At 40.3% G+C, this 18,691-nt stretch overlaps 1 protein-coding gene across 1 annotated transcript; it reads right to left on the bottom strand.

Annotated features, from left to right (window-relative positions):
* Nucleotides 1–17,317: 17,317 nt before the first annotated feature.
* Nucleotides 17,318–17,983, bottom strand: LOC130471566 (uncharacterized). The gene is made up of 2 exons (XM_056841767.1): nt 17,630–17,983; nt 17,318–17,569 (listed from the first exon to the last, which is right to left on the bottom strand). Exons 1-2 carry the CDS (start codon nt 17,981–17,983, stop codon nt 17,318–17,320), a joined length of 606 nt encoding a protein of 201 aa, XP_056697745.1.
* Nucleotides 17,984–18,691: the final 708 nt, after the last annotated feature.

Raw genomic sequence — 18,691 nt, 5'->3', positions numbered from 1 at the left:
GAAAATCAAATTAATTCTAAATTATTCCAATTTTCAACAAATTAATCATAATTACAAATTAGATTGCATAATTAACAAGGCTAGGCATTTAAACTTGTTAAACATATACAGTAGGTCAATCAAAAATTCAAGATTTAACAACAAGAATCGCAAATATTTAATTTAACAACTTAAATTTACGAAATTTTGCGTTCGAAACACTAAAACCTCCAAAAAGTCATAGTTAGGCGTCGAATTTGAGAATTCTGGGTTCGGCCGAAAATACTATATTTGTCAAAATTTTAGAATGCCTTTTACATGCGGAATTGACACAAAAATCACTCGATTTGGATGAGTAACGAAGAAACTGCCGAAAAACTGAGTACATATAATTAAATAAACGCAATTTGCAATTAATTAACAAATACGAAAATTAATCACCCCTTTTAATTCTTGCAAATTTGTAATATTTAACCATGTTTATGCAATTTAGATTATGAAAATAATAAGAGGCTCTGATACCACTGTTAGGTTATGATACATATGACAATACATAAATAAAAAACCATAAAGCCAGGAAAGCATATTATTTACACATAATCATTTAGCATAGTATAGATGCATACACTTTGTAGCGTGCCTTCCCTAGCTGCGCCTGAACCGAACAAGAACAAGTCTTTAGGACTCCAAGTGTCGTCCCTCCGTAGATAGTCCACAGTACGCCGGATCCGCCTCAAGATTGACCAACTAGAATCGCCCTTAAGGTGCTTAGGAATTTTCGGCTATTATTGTGCAAGAGTGTGTCTGAATTTTCTTTCAAAAACTTACCCTTTGAATACTTCAATCGTGTCCATAAATTATGACCCTAGGCCCTTATTTATAGAGGTTTGGAAAGGGAATTGGAATCCTAGTAGGATACGATTTAATTAAACTTAGAATCCTACAAGGACTCTATTTAATTAAATAATCCTAATAGGAATAGGAATTTAATCACACAAACCTAATAGATTTAGGAATTGTGCATGGACGCAAACACACACGCACGGAGCCACGAGGGCACCCGCACGCGTGCGCTCGGCCCACGCAGCCCACGCTGGGCAGCCTTGCCTTGGCGCGCTGGGCCTGCCTTGTGGTGGGCCTGGCGTTGCCTTGGGCTGGGTGTGCGCGCGTCCTTGCTTGCTGGGCGATGGCCTGGCGCTGTGCTGGGCCTTCGTCCGGCAGGCCTCGCCCGATGCTTATTCGTACGATATGCTTCCGATTAAATTCCCGGTTCCGGAATTCATTTCCGATACGAACAATATTTAATATTTCCGATTCCGGAATTAATTTCCGTTTCGAACAAATATTTAATATTTCCTTTTCCGGAATTATTTTCCGATTCCGATAATATTTCCGATTCTGACAATATTTCCGTTTCCGGCAATATTTCCGATTCCGGGAATATTTCCATTTCCGATAACATTTTCCGGTACGTACCATGTTTCCGTTTCCGGCAACATCTACGACTTGGATAATATTTATATTTCCGATACGATCCATATTTCCGTTTCCGGCAATATCATCGTTTCCGGAGTATTCATTTCTTGCTTGTGACGATCTCAGCTCCCACTGAAACCAAGATCCGTCGATTCCGAATATCCATAGATAGAGTATTTAATGCCATTAAGTACTTGATCCGTTTACGTACTATTTGTGTGACCCTACGGGTTCAGTCAAGAGTAATCTGTGGATTAATATCATTAATTCCACTTGAACTGAAGCGGCCTCTAGCTAGGCATTCAACTCACTTGATCTCACTGAATTATTAACTTGTTAATTAATACTGAACCGCATTTATTAGACTTAACATTGAATGCATACTTGGACCAAGGGCATTATTTCTTTCACTATTATCATTTAGATTAATGAGTTTGTGACCTGTAAGAAAGCTATGACGAAACACAGATTCCCTGAAATTGGTTAGAGGCCATATATAGACTCAAATGTTTTAAATGTTTAGAGGCCATAAAACATACTCAATGTTTTGATGACAAAATTGAAATTTTGTTGATTTGCAAGAATGGGTTAACACCTATTGGTTGTAAATTGGTTTTAAGGATAAAAACCATAAAACATAGAATTGTGTTCACAACACAAAGCTAGATTAGTTGCTAAAGGTTACAAGCAAATTCATGGCATGGATTGTGTTGAAACCTCATGCATAATCGTAATGCTTAAGTCTATAATTCAAGTAATGATTGCATATTGGTACACATGGCAATTGGATGACAAAACGTATTCCTCAATCAAATGTTGGAAGAAAACTATGTACATAGCATGTCATAGGATTTATGGATCCAAATAATGCTTGAAATGAATGCTAGCTTATAAAATCTAAGTACAGATTTAAGCAAGCAATTGAGAATTGGAATTGTATTTTAGTGAAGCTAATAAGTATTTTAGTTTCATAAAATGTACATGATTCTTATATATATATAAGAAGTTTAGTGGGAGTACATAAAAATTAATTGGTCCTATGTGTATCACACACATATCTCTCTATTGTGAAATAACATTCAAATACTAAATGACTTAGATTTGAAATTATTCATCAATGACGGACCAAGGCGAAACTTAGTACTTACTGGGTACTAAGATCTATCTTCAAAGATCTTATAATATTGTTTTGGATTAAGTAATGGCATTTACTAAATCAAACACGAAATACTCCATTGGACATATTCGACCCATATGAATAAATCTAAGTAAAGAATGTTTGAACTATGTATAAGCATTTACTAAGTTAAACATCAAAGGATCTAAGTAAGATTCTTAACCTATATTATATGTCAAAGAATTTAGCTGGATTTAGTATCTAATGAAACTATATGAGCTAAAGTTACATGAATAGAATTCAATTGGGAATTATTCTGCAAAAGAATTTATCATGTATGATATAATATGAGGATCGCCAAAAACGTATCGTATGACTTTAGGCATGACGAACATATACCAATCTCTATTGATCTAAGTGAAGATCAACTAGATTGAGATCAAGAATACTTATGGTACTTGAAAAGGTACATAGGAATAGTTCTTGATTCAAGGAAATAAATATATGCTAAATATTGATGCTACACGCATAAACACTGGTAAAGGATCAAGCAAGATCCCTTTGGAGTTAACCATTGGCAAGGACGAGCAATAGAGCATCGTGTTTTGAAATGGCAACATGGATTGGAGACCATGAGTTGTTGCGTGGGAAATTAAAAATTAATTTCTATGTTCTAAGATATAGCTCGAAAGTCTTCCACAAATCTGTGAACTGCTTGGATAAGTAAATCCAAACAAAGCATCACTAGCAACCTAAAAAGTTGAAGTAAAAGTACTTATTGCCTAAGAAGCAATAAAACAGGGTTGTTTAAAGTTCTTCACTGAACTTGGGTAGATCACCTGTCTGCTGGCTTGATGGTTCTTCATTACAAAATGCGTAGAACCACTCTTGAAGCAAGAAAGACGTCTGCTGACTTGATGGTTCTTCATTGAGAAATCCGTAGAACCACTATTGTAGCAAGAAAGATTAGATCACAAAATAAACATACTCAAAAGATCTTATCATCCTATCTTGAAGAAAATTCGATGAAAAGGATATTAACATTGGCAAAGCATGATAACTATACCTATGCAACAAGTGAGAAACAACACTCACATTGTGGCACTGGAAATCAAGCATAGTTTTGAATTCCATTAATTGTTTTAAAGATGGGTTTGAGGCCCATGGTTGTAAAACATTGGGGTTGAACATTTATCATATATGAAATGTATTTTCATATTCCATTTAATCTTGGTTTAGTATTAAATGATGAGTCCCTTCAAATTGACGATATATTCAAGATAGACTGTCAGGACCAGTCCCGTGACTAAGAAATGTCTATTAAGTGAACTTGAATGTCAAAAGTTGAAAAAAGGTCCCTGGTCGGAGTTTTCTATAAAGATGGACGCATAGAAAACGTTAGACGACTAGAATGCAAGATGACTAGTAGTTCTGTTTCTTGAACTATGTGGACATGGCAATGTCATAATCATTTGCATAGATACTTACTTTGGGAAGACTAGTATCGGACAGACCTATGAAACTTTACTGTAAGAGATGAAAATCTGAAATAAGTAAATTTCATTAAAATTATTAGACACTAAATCCTCAATACCTGAGTGATTTGAGATTACTTGTTTGAGAACTGCTTACTTTGACGTTGACCAACCGCCGCACCGTAAAAGGAGGCTATAAAGGCAACGCTCAGGTAATCACCTATCAAACGAAGTCTAATCTCAAGATCGCAAGATTGGGATTGTCCTCCCATAAATCGGGATGAGATGCTGAAAGTTGTACAAGGCCACTCGGAGAGCTAGAAACTGTAAAATGCATGGCCGTGCTCGGATGAATCATAGGCTATGATTATCTGTTTATTTGATCAGTTGAACTCTGAAATCGAGAAACACCTCTGGACGTAATAAGGATGACAACTCTTACCTTATGTCCAAGAGCAAGCATCGAGCGACAAAGGAATTAGGAAATGCACACTTGTCCCTAAGGACAAGTGGGAGACTGAAGGAAATAATGCCCTTAGTCCAAGTATGCATTTAATGTTAAGTCTAATAAATGCGGTTCAGTAATAATTAACAAGTTAATAAATTCAGTGAGATCAAGTGAGCTGAATGCCTAGCTAGAGGCCGCTTCAGTTCAAGTGGAATTAATGATATTAATCCACAGCTTACTCTTGACTGAACCCGTAGGGTCACACAAATAGTACGTAAACGGATCAAGTATTTAATGGCATTAAATACTCCATCTATGGATATTCGAAATCGACGGATCTTGGTTTCAGTGGGAGCTGAGATCGTCAAAAGCAAGAAATGAATACTCCGGAAACGATGATGTTGCCGGAAACGGAAATATGGATGGTATCGGAAATATAAATATTATCCAAGTCGTAGATGTTGCCGGAAACGGAAACATGGTACGTATCGGAAAATATTATCGGAAATGGAAATATTGCCAGAATCGGAAATATTGCCGGAAACGGAAATATTGTCAGAATCGGAAATATTATCGAAATCGGAAAATAATTCCGGAAACCAAAATATTAAATATTTGTTCGAAACGGAAATTAATTCCGGAATCGGAAATATTAAATATTGTTCGTATCGGAAATAAATTCCGGAATCGAGAATTTAATCGGAAGCGTATCGTACGAATTAGCATCGGACGAGGCCTGCCAGACGAAGGCCCAGCACGAAGCCAGGCCCAGCAAGCCAAAGCGCATCAAACACACGCCAAGCCTCGACCAGCTCTAGCGCAAAAGCCAGGCCCAGCCGAAGCTTTGGGCGCGCATGCGGAGCAAGGGGCAGCGACGAGTGGGCCTTGCGCTGTGCGTGGGCTGTAAGGCCTGCGTGTGTAGACACCTACTTTCGTCCCCATTCCCGAAAGGGAAGGTTCGATGATGAAAGCATAAATCTCCACTTGACAACGCATCTCTTATAAAATAACGAATCTCGATCACCCCTTTTCATTTCACCCGAAACCTGCTATTTATAGAAACCTGCTATTTATGGAAACCTGCTAAAAATAGTAACTGCCGTAATGGGTAGTTGTTAAAAGTGGCAAGTCATAAAAGATAGAAACCTGTCAGAATTAGGTGTTGCACTCCAACATAAATCCTAAATGAGATAGAGATTATGAGAGAATCCTATTCCTAATATGATTCGAAAATAAGAGTCACGTATTAATTAAAATCCTAACGAGCCTAGAGTTCGTAACGGGCCCAGACGCATCCCGTCACAAGGTTAATACGCACTAAAAGACTCGATTAAATCTCAAATACTCCGGATTCTAGGAATCCGAATCTGACTAAGAAAACAGCCCAGATCCTATTTTCAACGCCTGGTTCTGGGCGCCGAAATCTTCGGCGCCCAGGCCTGGGCGCTGAAAATACCTGGTACGTGTTTTTTCCTAATTCCTCGTGGATTAGAGTTCTACAATTCTATCTTTCCACGAACTCTTTTCTATAAATAGGGCCCTAAGTTCGACGTGAAAGACAACAATGACACAACACACAATTATTATTTCTGAGTATTGACTCTAAACCCCTAAGCCTAAGCCTCACGCTGCAAAACTGATCACGCGTTCTGTCGCAATCGATCCATAAATCGAACAGAACGTATCCTGTCCCATAACTTGAGATTCGTTAAATAAAAGGAGAAATAGCAAAGTCAAAGTGGTTAGTTTTCTGAGAACCGTGACGTACCTCTCAAGGGTGCGTCGTAATGTGTCCCTTTTCTATGATTTAATTGCTTTCCTCGCCCTTTTATGAACTGTTAAACTAACTAAATATGATTGTTCGATCACGCCTAATAAATATGATATTTTTGGGAAATTGGATTATCATGCTAGGTCCCTTAAAACAATCTAAATCAGATAATCGCGTTCGATCTAGTACTATATATTGCATATTGTTAAAATCGACTCAGATTAGTTTAATAGTTAACGCATGTCCCTTCAATTATTTATGCTGAGCTAGTAAGGATATCCTGCCTCTGGAGTTATCGAAGAGCGAGTACTCCTCTCGGTAGTTACAGTCCCCCGAACCCTCAATCTCTACCCTTCGGGTGTACGTTGAGCGATCCCCACCACCAGGGATCACAAGGGAACCTACGGCCGTCGTGGTCAAACATAATTGCAGTCCCTTTATGTCACGATAACCGGGTTTTGTCAGTTTTTCTCATTGTCGTTAAAAACTGAATGGCGACTCCTATATTACTAGTCAATTGGGTGTAAACTCACAGGAAATCCAATTACACTTGATTTGACAAAAAGAAGCGTCACACCCACGAGGGACGAGGTCACGCATTAGCCTCGTGCTTTTTCGACCTCCTCACAGTGGCGACTCCACTAGGGATAATGTAGGAAATACTCGTTCTTGTAGGTAATCAAAATAGCCAAAGGGTGAAACGATCCTACCCCGCGTTTATTTCCCCATCAAGTTGGGACGACCTGAAAATCAGCATATTAATGTGAACGGACAGAACCGCATAACGAATCTTGGCTCCCTTTGTGTTTCATCTCGGGAGTTGGGACTAAGGATACCCATCGCCAACCGGGGGGTGCATACGCTTCGAATGTTGTCCACTCGGCACTTTCGCTAGTAGTACACCCGTCCCAAACCCAATCGCTCTCCCACTAGGTCCCTCTCGCCTGCATGCCCCCTTGGCTTGCACTTGCGGGTTGGCCTTCTGGGACGAAATTCGTCTGTTGAAAGCACTACCCCGACCGGGGCATGTGGTGGATCTGCGATAGAAGAGGTACCAAGCCAGGCGCAAATGACTACCCATAGAAGCCTATCATAAACTACATGACATATTATTATTGCCTCATGATGGAATGTTAGTTATGTGTAGCGAAATATATGATTGTGTGTGACAAACTATCCTAGAAAAACCAACGACCTTAAAAATTGCCCAAACATTCATAAACCAATTTGCCAAAGAGTTATACCGAAATACGTGTTCCGCAAACCCGAACGATCGCCACAAAAATAAGCGACGCTCGGGATGGCCTGTAACGAATCCCACAAACGCTGCACAACGCGTAAAGGACGTTATTAGGCAAGCACGCAAAATCGAAGTCGCATAAACAAAAGTAGACGCAAACAGAAAACGAGAACCAGCCAGGGACGCATTTTCAACGCCCCTGGCTGGGCGCCAGAATTTCTCACGCCCTACGCTGGGCGCTGAAGTCGCTGCTTGGCCTTCTGGTCAGGCGAAGCAGCCTCGGTGCCTGCGCAAAAGGAAAATACGTAGCACAAAAAAAAACCCGTTCGTAAAAAGAATTGCTACGAGGGCGTAAGAAAAGCACTCGATTCTAAAAGCGACTTATAAAAAATAAAATAACTCTTTGTGTCGTTGTTAGGCCTCCTACGACGACAATGCTCGGCACCAAAAACCGAACATGCTAATTAAATAACCTTGAATGCCATATGGGCAAAGTATTCAAAAAATAATGTTCAAATAGAGTCTTCAAGGAAAAATAATGTTCGAATAAAAAAAATAAATCCGAGTCTAGACTAGGCTGTGCCAAAGTACAATCTAAATCCTAAGTCTTAGTTGTCTTATCCATAGAATCGGTCCTAATGCTTGGTGTCGTTCTGCAAGTTAAAAGGTTAAACCATATTGAGTCTCCCTTCCTAACATTTAAATCAATAAGCACCCATATGTAATTGTCATCCCTTGCTAAGAATCCACGACCTCAATACTCTCTCTCACCAATAAAAAGAATATATTATAGTATTTGCAAAATGGAAACAGTCACATTCTGAAAATCATTCCCCCATAGTCGCACAACCCCCAAAGTGAACCTAAGGTGTCAATACCATTGGCAAGAAAAATTAATGGCCTCAAGGCTTATGATAACATTGGGTCACGACCATCATAGTCCTCTCGAGCCATTCTCTCCTTGAAATACTCCTAAGTACGGACTAAAAGATTTTCCATGAATGCAACATGACGAACCATGAAAATACCCAAATCGGCATACCATAAGGCTACCATTGGGGTAAAGCAATACACACTAAGAGGGAAGCCGCACTAATGATTCTAGTCTTGCAAAAATAAAAATTCGATCTCCCCAACTAACTACCTTGCCAACATTAAAGCAAAATGGCGCATGACAAATGAACACCCAAGGGTTAAAATCTAAAGTGTCAACCAACGAAAGTTATGGTCCAATTAGCCTAAGTCTGAGAGTTGCTTGGTCAAGTATTATAGGCTTACGCCACGTCATTATTTTGAGTCTAGGCCACCTCCTTATATTCATACCCGGGTTATAATCAGTAAGATTAATGGAAGTTCGAGTCTAAATCACAACTTCCAATTAAATCCCGTAAAACCGGAATCTGAAAAGAAACAAAAAATTATTTTCGATGTAATTCTTTCGTTAAATTTCAATAAGGTAAAAACAACATTTTGAATCTACGCTATTTGCACACGACTAAATACGCTTGCAAAGTAAGACAATTTAAAGGTCCACCCTAGGCCTACTAAAGCTAAAGGTCCACCCTAGGCCTGCTAAAGTTAAAGGTCCACTATAGGCCTACCAAACGAGGCTCACTCAGTCTCGCCTCGTGACTCAAAGACCACAACCATCTACCTCTTAGCCCAAATAAATTTTTTTGAAGGATTCATGTTGGGGAGAAATCCCAAGCAAAAAGAAAAAAAAATAAAAAGAGAAGAGGGAGAGCGAAAAGAGCAAGCCATGAAATACTTAAAAAGAAAGAGAAAAGGGAGAGCGAAAAGAGCGAGCCATGAAATACCTGGCCCGTACCTTCCAAGGTGCGGAATTTACCAAGGTGAACGAAGGAAAAGAACTGACTCAACCAATCCAAATCATGCCACACAAGCTACATAAAGTTCTACGATGTCTACCCTTTCCAGTCCTTATGTTCTTAGACGCCTTCGCTCTGGGGCCCCTGTTCAGCTCATTTAACCCATCCATGTTCTCATCGCCATAACCTAAGAAACCATTACCTCGACCCTTGTTCTTGAACTTGTTATCAACTGCAAACCACGTACGGCCATTGACACGTGCGTCATACCCATTATTCCCAAAGCCCAAACCTGCTCTTACACCACCATTAGCATAATGACCATATAACTTGTATGGATACATCCTGTTGATATACCCTTGAGCCGTCCTCACGCTACTCATTGGCCTTGGTTGATGTAAACTCATGACACTAGCACGAGGCTACAAATTGTGAGTCCTAGTAGATGTAATCCTCATGCTTGACTAATTGCTATACAAATTATCCTATCTCATTCAACCCATCTTTCAAGCCGTCTTGAGTCACAAATAAAAAAGGAAGACAAATGAAAAGTGCAAAAAATAATAAAATGTGAATAAATAAAAAAGAAACTTTTCAAAAGCGCTTCTAAAGTTAGTTTTAAAAAAAATCAGAAGCATTCAGCGCACCAAAAAAGATCCGCCCAGAAGTCATTTTCAGCGCCCATAGCTGGGCGCCGAAATCTTTAGCGCCCCAGCCTGGGCGCTGAATCTCTCTGCTCGCCAAATTTTGTCCAGAAGTGCTCGTCATTTTATCCGCACATACACGGAAAAATAACGAACAATTGGAGGGGTACAACACGTATTCAGATATACGTACCACCAAAAAATACATGTACTCAAAAAAAATATATAAAACAAATTTTTGGCTTACGGCAAGGCAGCAAATTAAAATAATAATAAACTTCACTTATTCTACCATTCCAAATAATACGTTTCCACCTCAGAACGTACTTGTTTAAAATCGGCATTCTAAGAAACCATTTTCTGGCTAAGAACTACGCAAGACCTGATTCCAAATTAAATCTATTTAAGGCGGATACGTAGGCAATCCATGATTCGGTCCAACCAATTCGCAAAAATATTAAAGCCTATAGAATAACAAGAATAAAAATAGAGTCTTTTATTGAAATTTAATTACTTGTAATCCAAGTCGAAAGAAAAGTTTAAGTCAAAGGAAGAATCCAATTCATCAAGATGCCAAAATTAATGAGCACACATCGAAAAATAAGGGCACGTACCCTTGCCAGAAGGAGCTCTCACACTCCTAGGCACTTAGCCAAGACTCAAAAGATCTCTTTGCCTCAATTGAATGGGGGGCTAGCGCAAGCGTCCATGACCTCTAAAGCATTCGACTTGACCCTCCCTAAAGCGAACTAACTCACTTAAAGACTTACTTTCACCACTAGACATAGTCGTTCGCTTAAAGACCCTCTTTCACCACTAGACACAGTCATAATCACCAACAAGTAGTAAAGGCAGTAAGCTTGCAATAAAGAGGATTGTTCTACGGCATCACCCCATCGTTCATTCGAACTCAGGGCACCCGTTCATGGTAATTCAAATGTTTGCGAATCCCCTTTGCAAAAAAAAAAAAAACAGACATTGTCAATAGGACTTGGCACTTAACAAGGCTCACCCTACTCAGACATATGACACAGGCATCTAAAATCGAAATCGAAAAGCATCATTAATGGGAAGACATAATAGCAACTGGGGGCTAAAAAATTGAAATGAAAGAGCTAGGGAAAGAACTAAGTATACCTTGACCTTTTATGCAGACATACACCAAGTAAATCTAAGTCGATTTGAAAACGGTTTATATTCCCGCAAATTCTGGAAAAGATGGCCCTAAAAGCCTAAAGCATACGCCAAACGGGCACAAGTATATCTTGACGCCTGCACCCTGGCTTCCAGCAAATCCTTAGACAGCATTCCAAAAATCGTAACAGTATTTTGATTCACTCATATAAACCTGTACGAACCCTTCTATAAGTCAACTTACTTAGGACACCTCGGATTGTACACAGTAGGACTCGCATTTAAAATAATTTTCAAAGACTTCTTCGAACATAATAGAGTGTCGTTGGTTTAAGCTAAGAAGGCGTTTATCTCAATGTTACAAGCGAGTCAAAGAAATTTCTAAATATGATTATGGGTAAAGAAGGGCACCTAGCTTTTGCTCAAGGAACACTTCAACATGTGACTACCTTGACCATGGCAATGTCGCACAATACGACATTTACAAGAGAAGTAGCAGATCACTACTCGAACGTACCTCGCACTAAACGAGTCTGGTTCATGCTATTCATGATCCATGTCACCATGAATGCATAAAGACATATGCCAAGCATTATAGCACCAAGCCAATCCCGTAGATACAATTGGGGGCTTGAGAAAAACACTCTAAAAATGCTCGAAATGATGATTTTATCGCAAATTCTCGACACTAATGCTATACACACGTCATAGGGGCACAATCCTAAGGTTTGATCGCGTAAAACGAACCTTAGAATGGCTACAACCCCTCCCAAATTCTAAGCGCTACTTAGAATATATAAAGTCACCCCACTAACAAGGGTAACTAAAAATCGCGAGTCACCAAAACTCCGATCAAACTACTGCACCTAACGCTCGCCCTATAAGCGCCCGTTACACAGTCTACGTCGTTCCAAAGCAAAAGAGAAAGAAAAATCAAGGATAAGAACTGTCAAAATATACCCAGAAATTATTTTCAACGCCCAGAGCTGGGCGCCAATATCTTTAACGCCCCAGCCTGGGCGCTGATTCTTTCTGCTAGCCAAGTTTTGCCCAGATATAAAAATAAGAAAGAAACACCTATGAATCCTCGCATCGAACGAAGTAATAAGCCGTGCATACCCACGCGGAAGGTGCTACACTTGCTCGAACACCTAAATGAGGCGTGGTGAAGTACTCCAATTGCAAAAAACAATGACGATATCCCAACACCTGGAGGAATGTTTTAAGGCACGCCGTTAGGCCACACAAGCCTACGTCGCACCATAAGTTCAACCGGCCCACGGTACAAGTCTAAAAAAAGAGAATAAGGCATATTGCGCTAATACGGGCACGACCAAGAACATGTGTAAAAGAGGCAAAGACTACTTATCGCCCAAATTCAAAATGCAAGCCACACGACTTCTACATTAAGGATTGAAAGTAGCAAAATATTACCTACCACGAAAGGGATAGCTCGCACCTACACGAGCGGAACCCCAGGGCATCTGTGTCGAAAGAACCTACAAAAATCATACGCCAAAAGGAAGCATCCCAACATGCAGACTTGGGGGCTCCAAGCTACGAAACAACCATAGTAAAATAAAAAACCTCGAAGCAAATATTTGAACAATCGAAAGGGTACGATGTTTGAGCCCACTTCATGAATGGGCCTGAACCCTATCAACCTTCTAAGCAAACTATTCAAAATCAGTCATTGCTCAAAAAAAAAAAAATGATTCAAGCAAACTGATTAATGGACCGCACACAACGGCCATTCTATGAACGCTCGTTCGCACATACATATCATCTTTCTAAGTATCGAACATTTACGAACGCGTTCAAAAGAAAAAAAAAAGAAAACGAACGAACAAGAGGCCAACTGTGTCATCAAGAAACCTCGCCAGAAATCATTTTCAGCGCCCAGCGCTGGGCGCCGAAATCTTGAACGCCCAGGCGTGGGCGCCGAAAACGATCCCAGACCCAAAAAGGCCCCTACTTCTATAGGGCCCTGCCGTATCTGTTCGACTCGAAAATTGCCAATTTCTTTACAGAAAGCCGCACCTTACGGCTTTGTTAAGAGTAGCACACCACTACAAAGATCGCTCGAACTTACGAGCACGATCCCAAACACGATCAAAGACATTACAAAATACGTAGGAACCTCTTTGACAAGAAATGATCGTCAAGCACGAATGCTCGGGGGCTCGAAAGAAAATATATATTTCAAAAAAAAGTATGCAAAGTTAAAACAATATTCCCAGACTACGCTGTACAAAGTCCCGTGTTTGGATAATCTCAAAAGAAAAAGAACCGGTTTACGACCTCAAGACAAAGGTCACCGTTGATACTTATACATGGTCCCCCAATCAAGGACCCAGGTAGTGGCAAAATTGAGCCGTAAGGACTTGCTCAAAACCATGAAGGAAGATGACCACAAGACAATGGTCCGTCTAAGCACGTTGCCAACCCACTTTCAGGTTACAACTAAATCCGAGCATCCCTCGAAAGAATTCGCTCCTACAAGAATGAATAAAAAGAAATTCTCAAAAGAAATCACAAAGAACAAAAGAAATAGGAACTTGCCCATCTTCAGTTGGCAAGATCGCGTCACGAACCACGCGAGTTCCCAAATCGAAAAAACGAATTCAGGGACGTCCACCCTCAGCGGACAGGGCTCGCCCACCCTCAGCGGGCGGGGTCTGCGTCACTAGCCGCGCAGGTCCTTAGTTTTCGAAAAATAAAGTCTTCAAATTCAAAACAGGCTCGCCATCTTCAGCCGGCGGGGTCTACGGCGCAAACCACGTAGGTCCTCATTTTCAAAAAATGAACACAAAAATAGATTCGTCCACTTCTATCGGACGGCGTGTCCACCCTTAGCGGACAGGTTCGCCATCTTTAGCCGGCGGGGTCTACGTCACAAGCCGCGTAGGTCCTTATTTTCAAATTTCAAAAATAGATTCGTCCACTTCTATCGGATGGGGTGTCCACCCTTAGCGGACAGGCTCGCCATCTTTAGCCGGCGGGGTCTATGTCACAAGCCGCGTAGGTCCTTATTTTCAAATTTCAAAAATAGATTCGTCCACTTCTATCGGACGGGGTGTCCACCCTTAGCGGACAGGCTCGCCATCTTTAGCCGGCGGGGTCTGCGTCACTAACTGCGCAGATCCTTAGTCGCTGCAGCGATAACTTTTTCTGGTTTTCCCTTTTTCCAAAGATTGGTTTTCCGTTTTTTCCAAAAAAGAACGATGTGCTGTGTTTTCCTTCGTTTTACGTCCCATAAAAACAAGGGGGTTTTCTCGTTTAGCTAACCCTGAAAATGAGAATCTTTAAAAAACATTTTTTACCTCGTAATTGGGCTTGGCCAGGCCCAATTACACTTTATAGCTTTGATTTCGAAAACATCTGTAGCTACTCCCAATGACAAAGTGAGGGAGTTTCTGCGCACCTTTAGATCCTTCCAATGACAAAGTGAGGAAGTTTCTATACTATCCGTTGACAAATCCCAATGACACGTGAGGAATATGTCGACACTTCAAGTGATGACCCTTAAGTCAAATGTTATCACTCGGGGGCTCGTGAGACCCTCGCCAAAACAGGTCACCATGGCTTGTGCGACGCACTCCGTCTAATACTTTGACCATCGTCTTACTCCAAGACTCAGTCAAAGTGGGGGCTAACTGTAGAAACCTACTTTTGTCCCCATTCCCGAAAGGGAAGGTTCGATGATGAAAGCATAAATCTCCACTTGACAACGCATCTCATATAAAATAACGAATCTCGATCACCCCTTTTCATTTCACCCGAAACCTGCTATTTATAGAAACCTGCTATTTATGGAAACCTGCTAAAAATAGTAACTGCCGTAATGGGTAGTTGTTAAAAGTGGCAAGTCATAAAAGATAGAAACCTGTCAGAATTAGGTGTTGCACTCCAACAAAAATCCTAAATGAGATAGAGATTATGAGAGAATCCTATTCCTAATATGATTCGAAAATAAGAGTCACATATTAATTAAAATCCTAACGAGCCTAGAGTTCGTAACGGGCCCAGACGCATCCCGTCACAAGGTTAATACGCACTAAAAGACTCGATTAAATCTCAAATACTCCGGATTCTAGGAATCCGAATCTGACTAAGAAAACAGCCCAGATCCTATTTTCAACCCTTGGTTCTGGGCGCCGAAATCTTCGGCGCCCAGGCCTGGGCGCTGAAAATACCTGGTACGTGTTTTTTCCTAATTCCTCGTGGATTAGAGTTCTACAATTCTATCTTTCCACGAACTCTTTTCTATAAATAGGGCCCTAAGTTCGACGCGAAAGACAACAATGACACAACACACAATTATTATTTCTGAGTATTGACTCTAAACCCCTAAGCCTAAGCCTCACGCTGCAAAACTGATCACGCGTTCTGTCGCAATCGATCCATAAATCGAACAGAACGTATCCTGTCCCATAACTTGAGATTCGTTAAATAAAAGGTGAAATAGCAAAGTCAAAGTGGTTAGTTTTCTGAGAACCGTGACGTACCTCTCAAGGGTGCGTCGTAATGTGTCCCTTTTCTATGATTTAATTGCTTTCCTCGCCCTTTTATGAACTGTTAAACTAACTAAATCTGATTGTTCGATCACGCCTAATAAATATGATATTTTTGGGAAATTGGATTATCATGCTAGGTCCCTTAATACAATCTAAATCAGATAATCGCGTTCGATCTAGTACTATATGTTACATATTGTTAAAATCGACTCAGATTAGTTTAATAGTTAACGCATGTCCCTTCAATTATTTATGCTGAGCTAGTAAGGATATCCTGCCTCTGGAGTTATCGAAGAGCGAGTACTCCTCTCGGTAGTTACAGTCCCCCGAACCCTCAATCTCTACCCTGCGGGTGTACGTTGAGCGATCCCCACCACCAGGGATCACAAGGGAACCTACGGCCGTCGTGGTCAAACATAATTGCACTCCCTTTATGTCACGATAACCGGGTTTTGTCAGTTTTTCTCATTGTCGTTAAAAACTGAATGGCGACTCCTATATTACTAGTCAATTGGGTATAAACTCACAGGAAATCCAATTACACTTGATTTGACAAAAAGAAGCGTCACACCCACGAGGGACGAGGTCACGCATTAGCCTCGTGCTTTTTCGACCCCCTTACAGCGTGCGGTGCATTGTGCCACTCGTGTGTGTTACTCGGAATCCTAAGGCTACCGGGATTCGTCATATGATTAAATATAATCCTAATAGATAAAGTTTATTTAATTAGAGTCCTAGTAGGATTATAATTAAATAGATTTGTATTCTAATAGGATTATAATTCCTTTCCATAAACTCTATAAATAGGTGCCTAGGGTCACATATTTATACACACAATTGAAATATTCAAAGGTAAGATTTTGGAACAAAATCAGCCAAACACTTGCAACCTATTTAGCCGAAATTCCTAGAACCTTAAGGGCGATTCTAGTTGGTCAAGCTTAAGGCGGATTCGGACGTGCTGTGGACTATCTATGGAGGGACGACACTTGTAGTCCTAAAGACTTGTTCTTGTTCGGTTCCGGCGCAGCTAGGGAGGGCACGCTACAAAGTGTATGCATCTGAATTATGCTAAATGATTATGTGTAAATAATATGTTTCCTGGCATTAAGGTTTTCCGCATGATTTATGTTTTGTCATATGTATCATAACCTAACAATATTTTGTAAGGCTAAGGCCAGCTTAAACCAGGAATATTATGTAGAGTTTGTTTATGGATCTCCTTACCTATAAATAGGCTAATTGTTTGGGAGGAGCTACAAGCCCTAATGCATAGTCATGGGGGAAATCCGATTTTTGGTATTGGTGATTTCGACCAGATTGAATCGTGGGATCAAAAGTTGGGGGGTCTCGATTCATTTAGAGGGGGAGAGACATTTGGTGACTGGAAATTCTCATGTGGTATGGCAGAGATCCTCTAGTTTGGGGTAAAGTATACCTGGAGCAATAATAGAGAAGGTGATGACTTGATTTTTGGAAATACTAGATCGTTCATATGCGAACCATGAGTGGAGAATGCTTTTTCCAGATGTCAGTTTGTGCAGCCACCCAATCCTTTTTTTTTTTGGCAAATAAAATATATAATATTTCCAAAAATGATGGGGTAACAACAGAACAACTGTCCAACAGGACAACAAAAACAACTAAAGCCCTAGCTTAACAAAAGAAGGGGAGAAGACAACAACAGTTACACCAACTGAGCACTCATGTCATCAGAACATCTATAAGCTGCATTAAACAAAATTCTATTAACTACAGCAGCAACAGTATCAATTTTGTTGTTGAAGATCTTCATGTTTCTTTGCAGCCAAATCTGGTAAACTGCCTCAGTAAAAACAAGGCTAAACACTTTGTTTTTTGCTTTCTTACTTCTACACTTCTTTGCTGCCCTTGTAATCTCCTCTGGAAAAGATAGTCTCCTTTCACCTTGCCCCACTTTCTAAATCACAGTATCCCAAATAGTACTGGCAAAATCACAGCTTAAGAATAAATGTGCAACAGATTCAGTAGCTTGGTTGCAAAGACTACAGGTACCATCAATGTCTAAGTGCCAACTTATTAGTCTGTCCTTGGTGGGAAGTCTGTTTTGAATAGCTAACCACAATATAAACAGACTCTTAGGGCTAGGTGTGTTATTACACACTAGCCTTTTCCAATCCACCTTTTCAGTATCACCTTTCAAGATCTTGTACATATTCCTAATGCTGTATTTGCCATTGAACACATAATGAGTAGAACCAGCATCAACTAGATCATCTCTTCCCCTCCAAATCTTCCTCAAAGACCAAGTGAGGCCATTGGGAACCTCCATGGTCCAGAAATTCCTGTTTTTCACATAGTACATGTGATCCATAGTCTGTCTTGTTTCATGGACAAGGCCCAACAATGCTTTAACACAACTGCTTTGTTCCAAATTGTGAGATCTTTCAAGTGCCAACCCCCACAACTCTTGGGCAAACAGAGATTCTCCCAAGCTACATGGCTTTCTTACTCCCTACATCTCCTCCAGTCCATAAGAATGTTCTACAAATACTATGAATTTCTGTCATAACCTTCTTTGGCATGACAAATATCTGACACCAATAAAGCTGCATACCAGTAAGCACTGATCTGACTAGCTGAAGCCTGCCTGCATAAGAAATGAGTTAAGCTGACCAAGTTTTGACTCTTGCCACGGTTTTAGCAATCAGTGGTTTGCAATCACTGTATTTCAATTTTCTAGATGTGAGAGGCACTCCTAGATATTTGAAAGAAAAGGAACCCTGCACCATGCCTAAAGAGATTCGAATACTTTGCTCCTCCATAATAGTGACACCAGCTATATACACACTACTTTTCTCTAGATTAGCAGCTAGACCAGAAGCTTCAGAGAATTTTGAAAAAGCTTCAAAGATAATCTGGACTGACTTATGATCAACTTTGGCAAATAACATCAGATCATCTACAAACATCATATGGCTTATATTCAACTTTTTACATCCAGGGTGAAAGTTAAACCCAGTGGCAGCTGTTGTATTATGAAGACACATGGACAAATACTCCATTCCTATAGAAAATAAGA

The sequence above is a fragment of the Spinacia oleracea genome, chromosome 4 (assembly GCF_020520425.1).
Source record: "Spinacia oleracea cultivar Varoflay chromosome 4, BTI_SOV_V1, whole genome shotgun sequence".
In the NCBI taxonomy this organism is placed as follows: Eukaryota; Viridiplantae; Streptophyta; class Magnoliopsida; order Caryophyllales; family Amaranthaceae; genus Spinacia; species Spinacia oleracea.
Note: the sequence above shows the minus strand (reverse complement) of the source record. Positions and strands in the feature narration are given on the sequence as shown.

Excerpts from the sequence above, each read along its gene's own strand:
- LOC130471566 (XM_056841767.1), bottom strand. The coding sequence starts at position 17,983 with ATGGATCACATGTACTATGTGAAAAACAGGAATTTCTGGACCATGGAG. Across the intron at positions 17,570-17,629 it reads GCAACCAAGCTACTGAATCT|AAAGTGGGGCAAGGTGAAAG; the intron begins GTTGCACATTTA and ends ACTGTGATTTAG.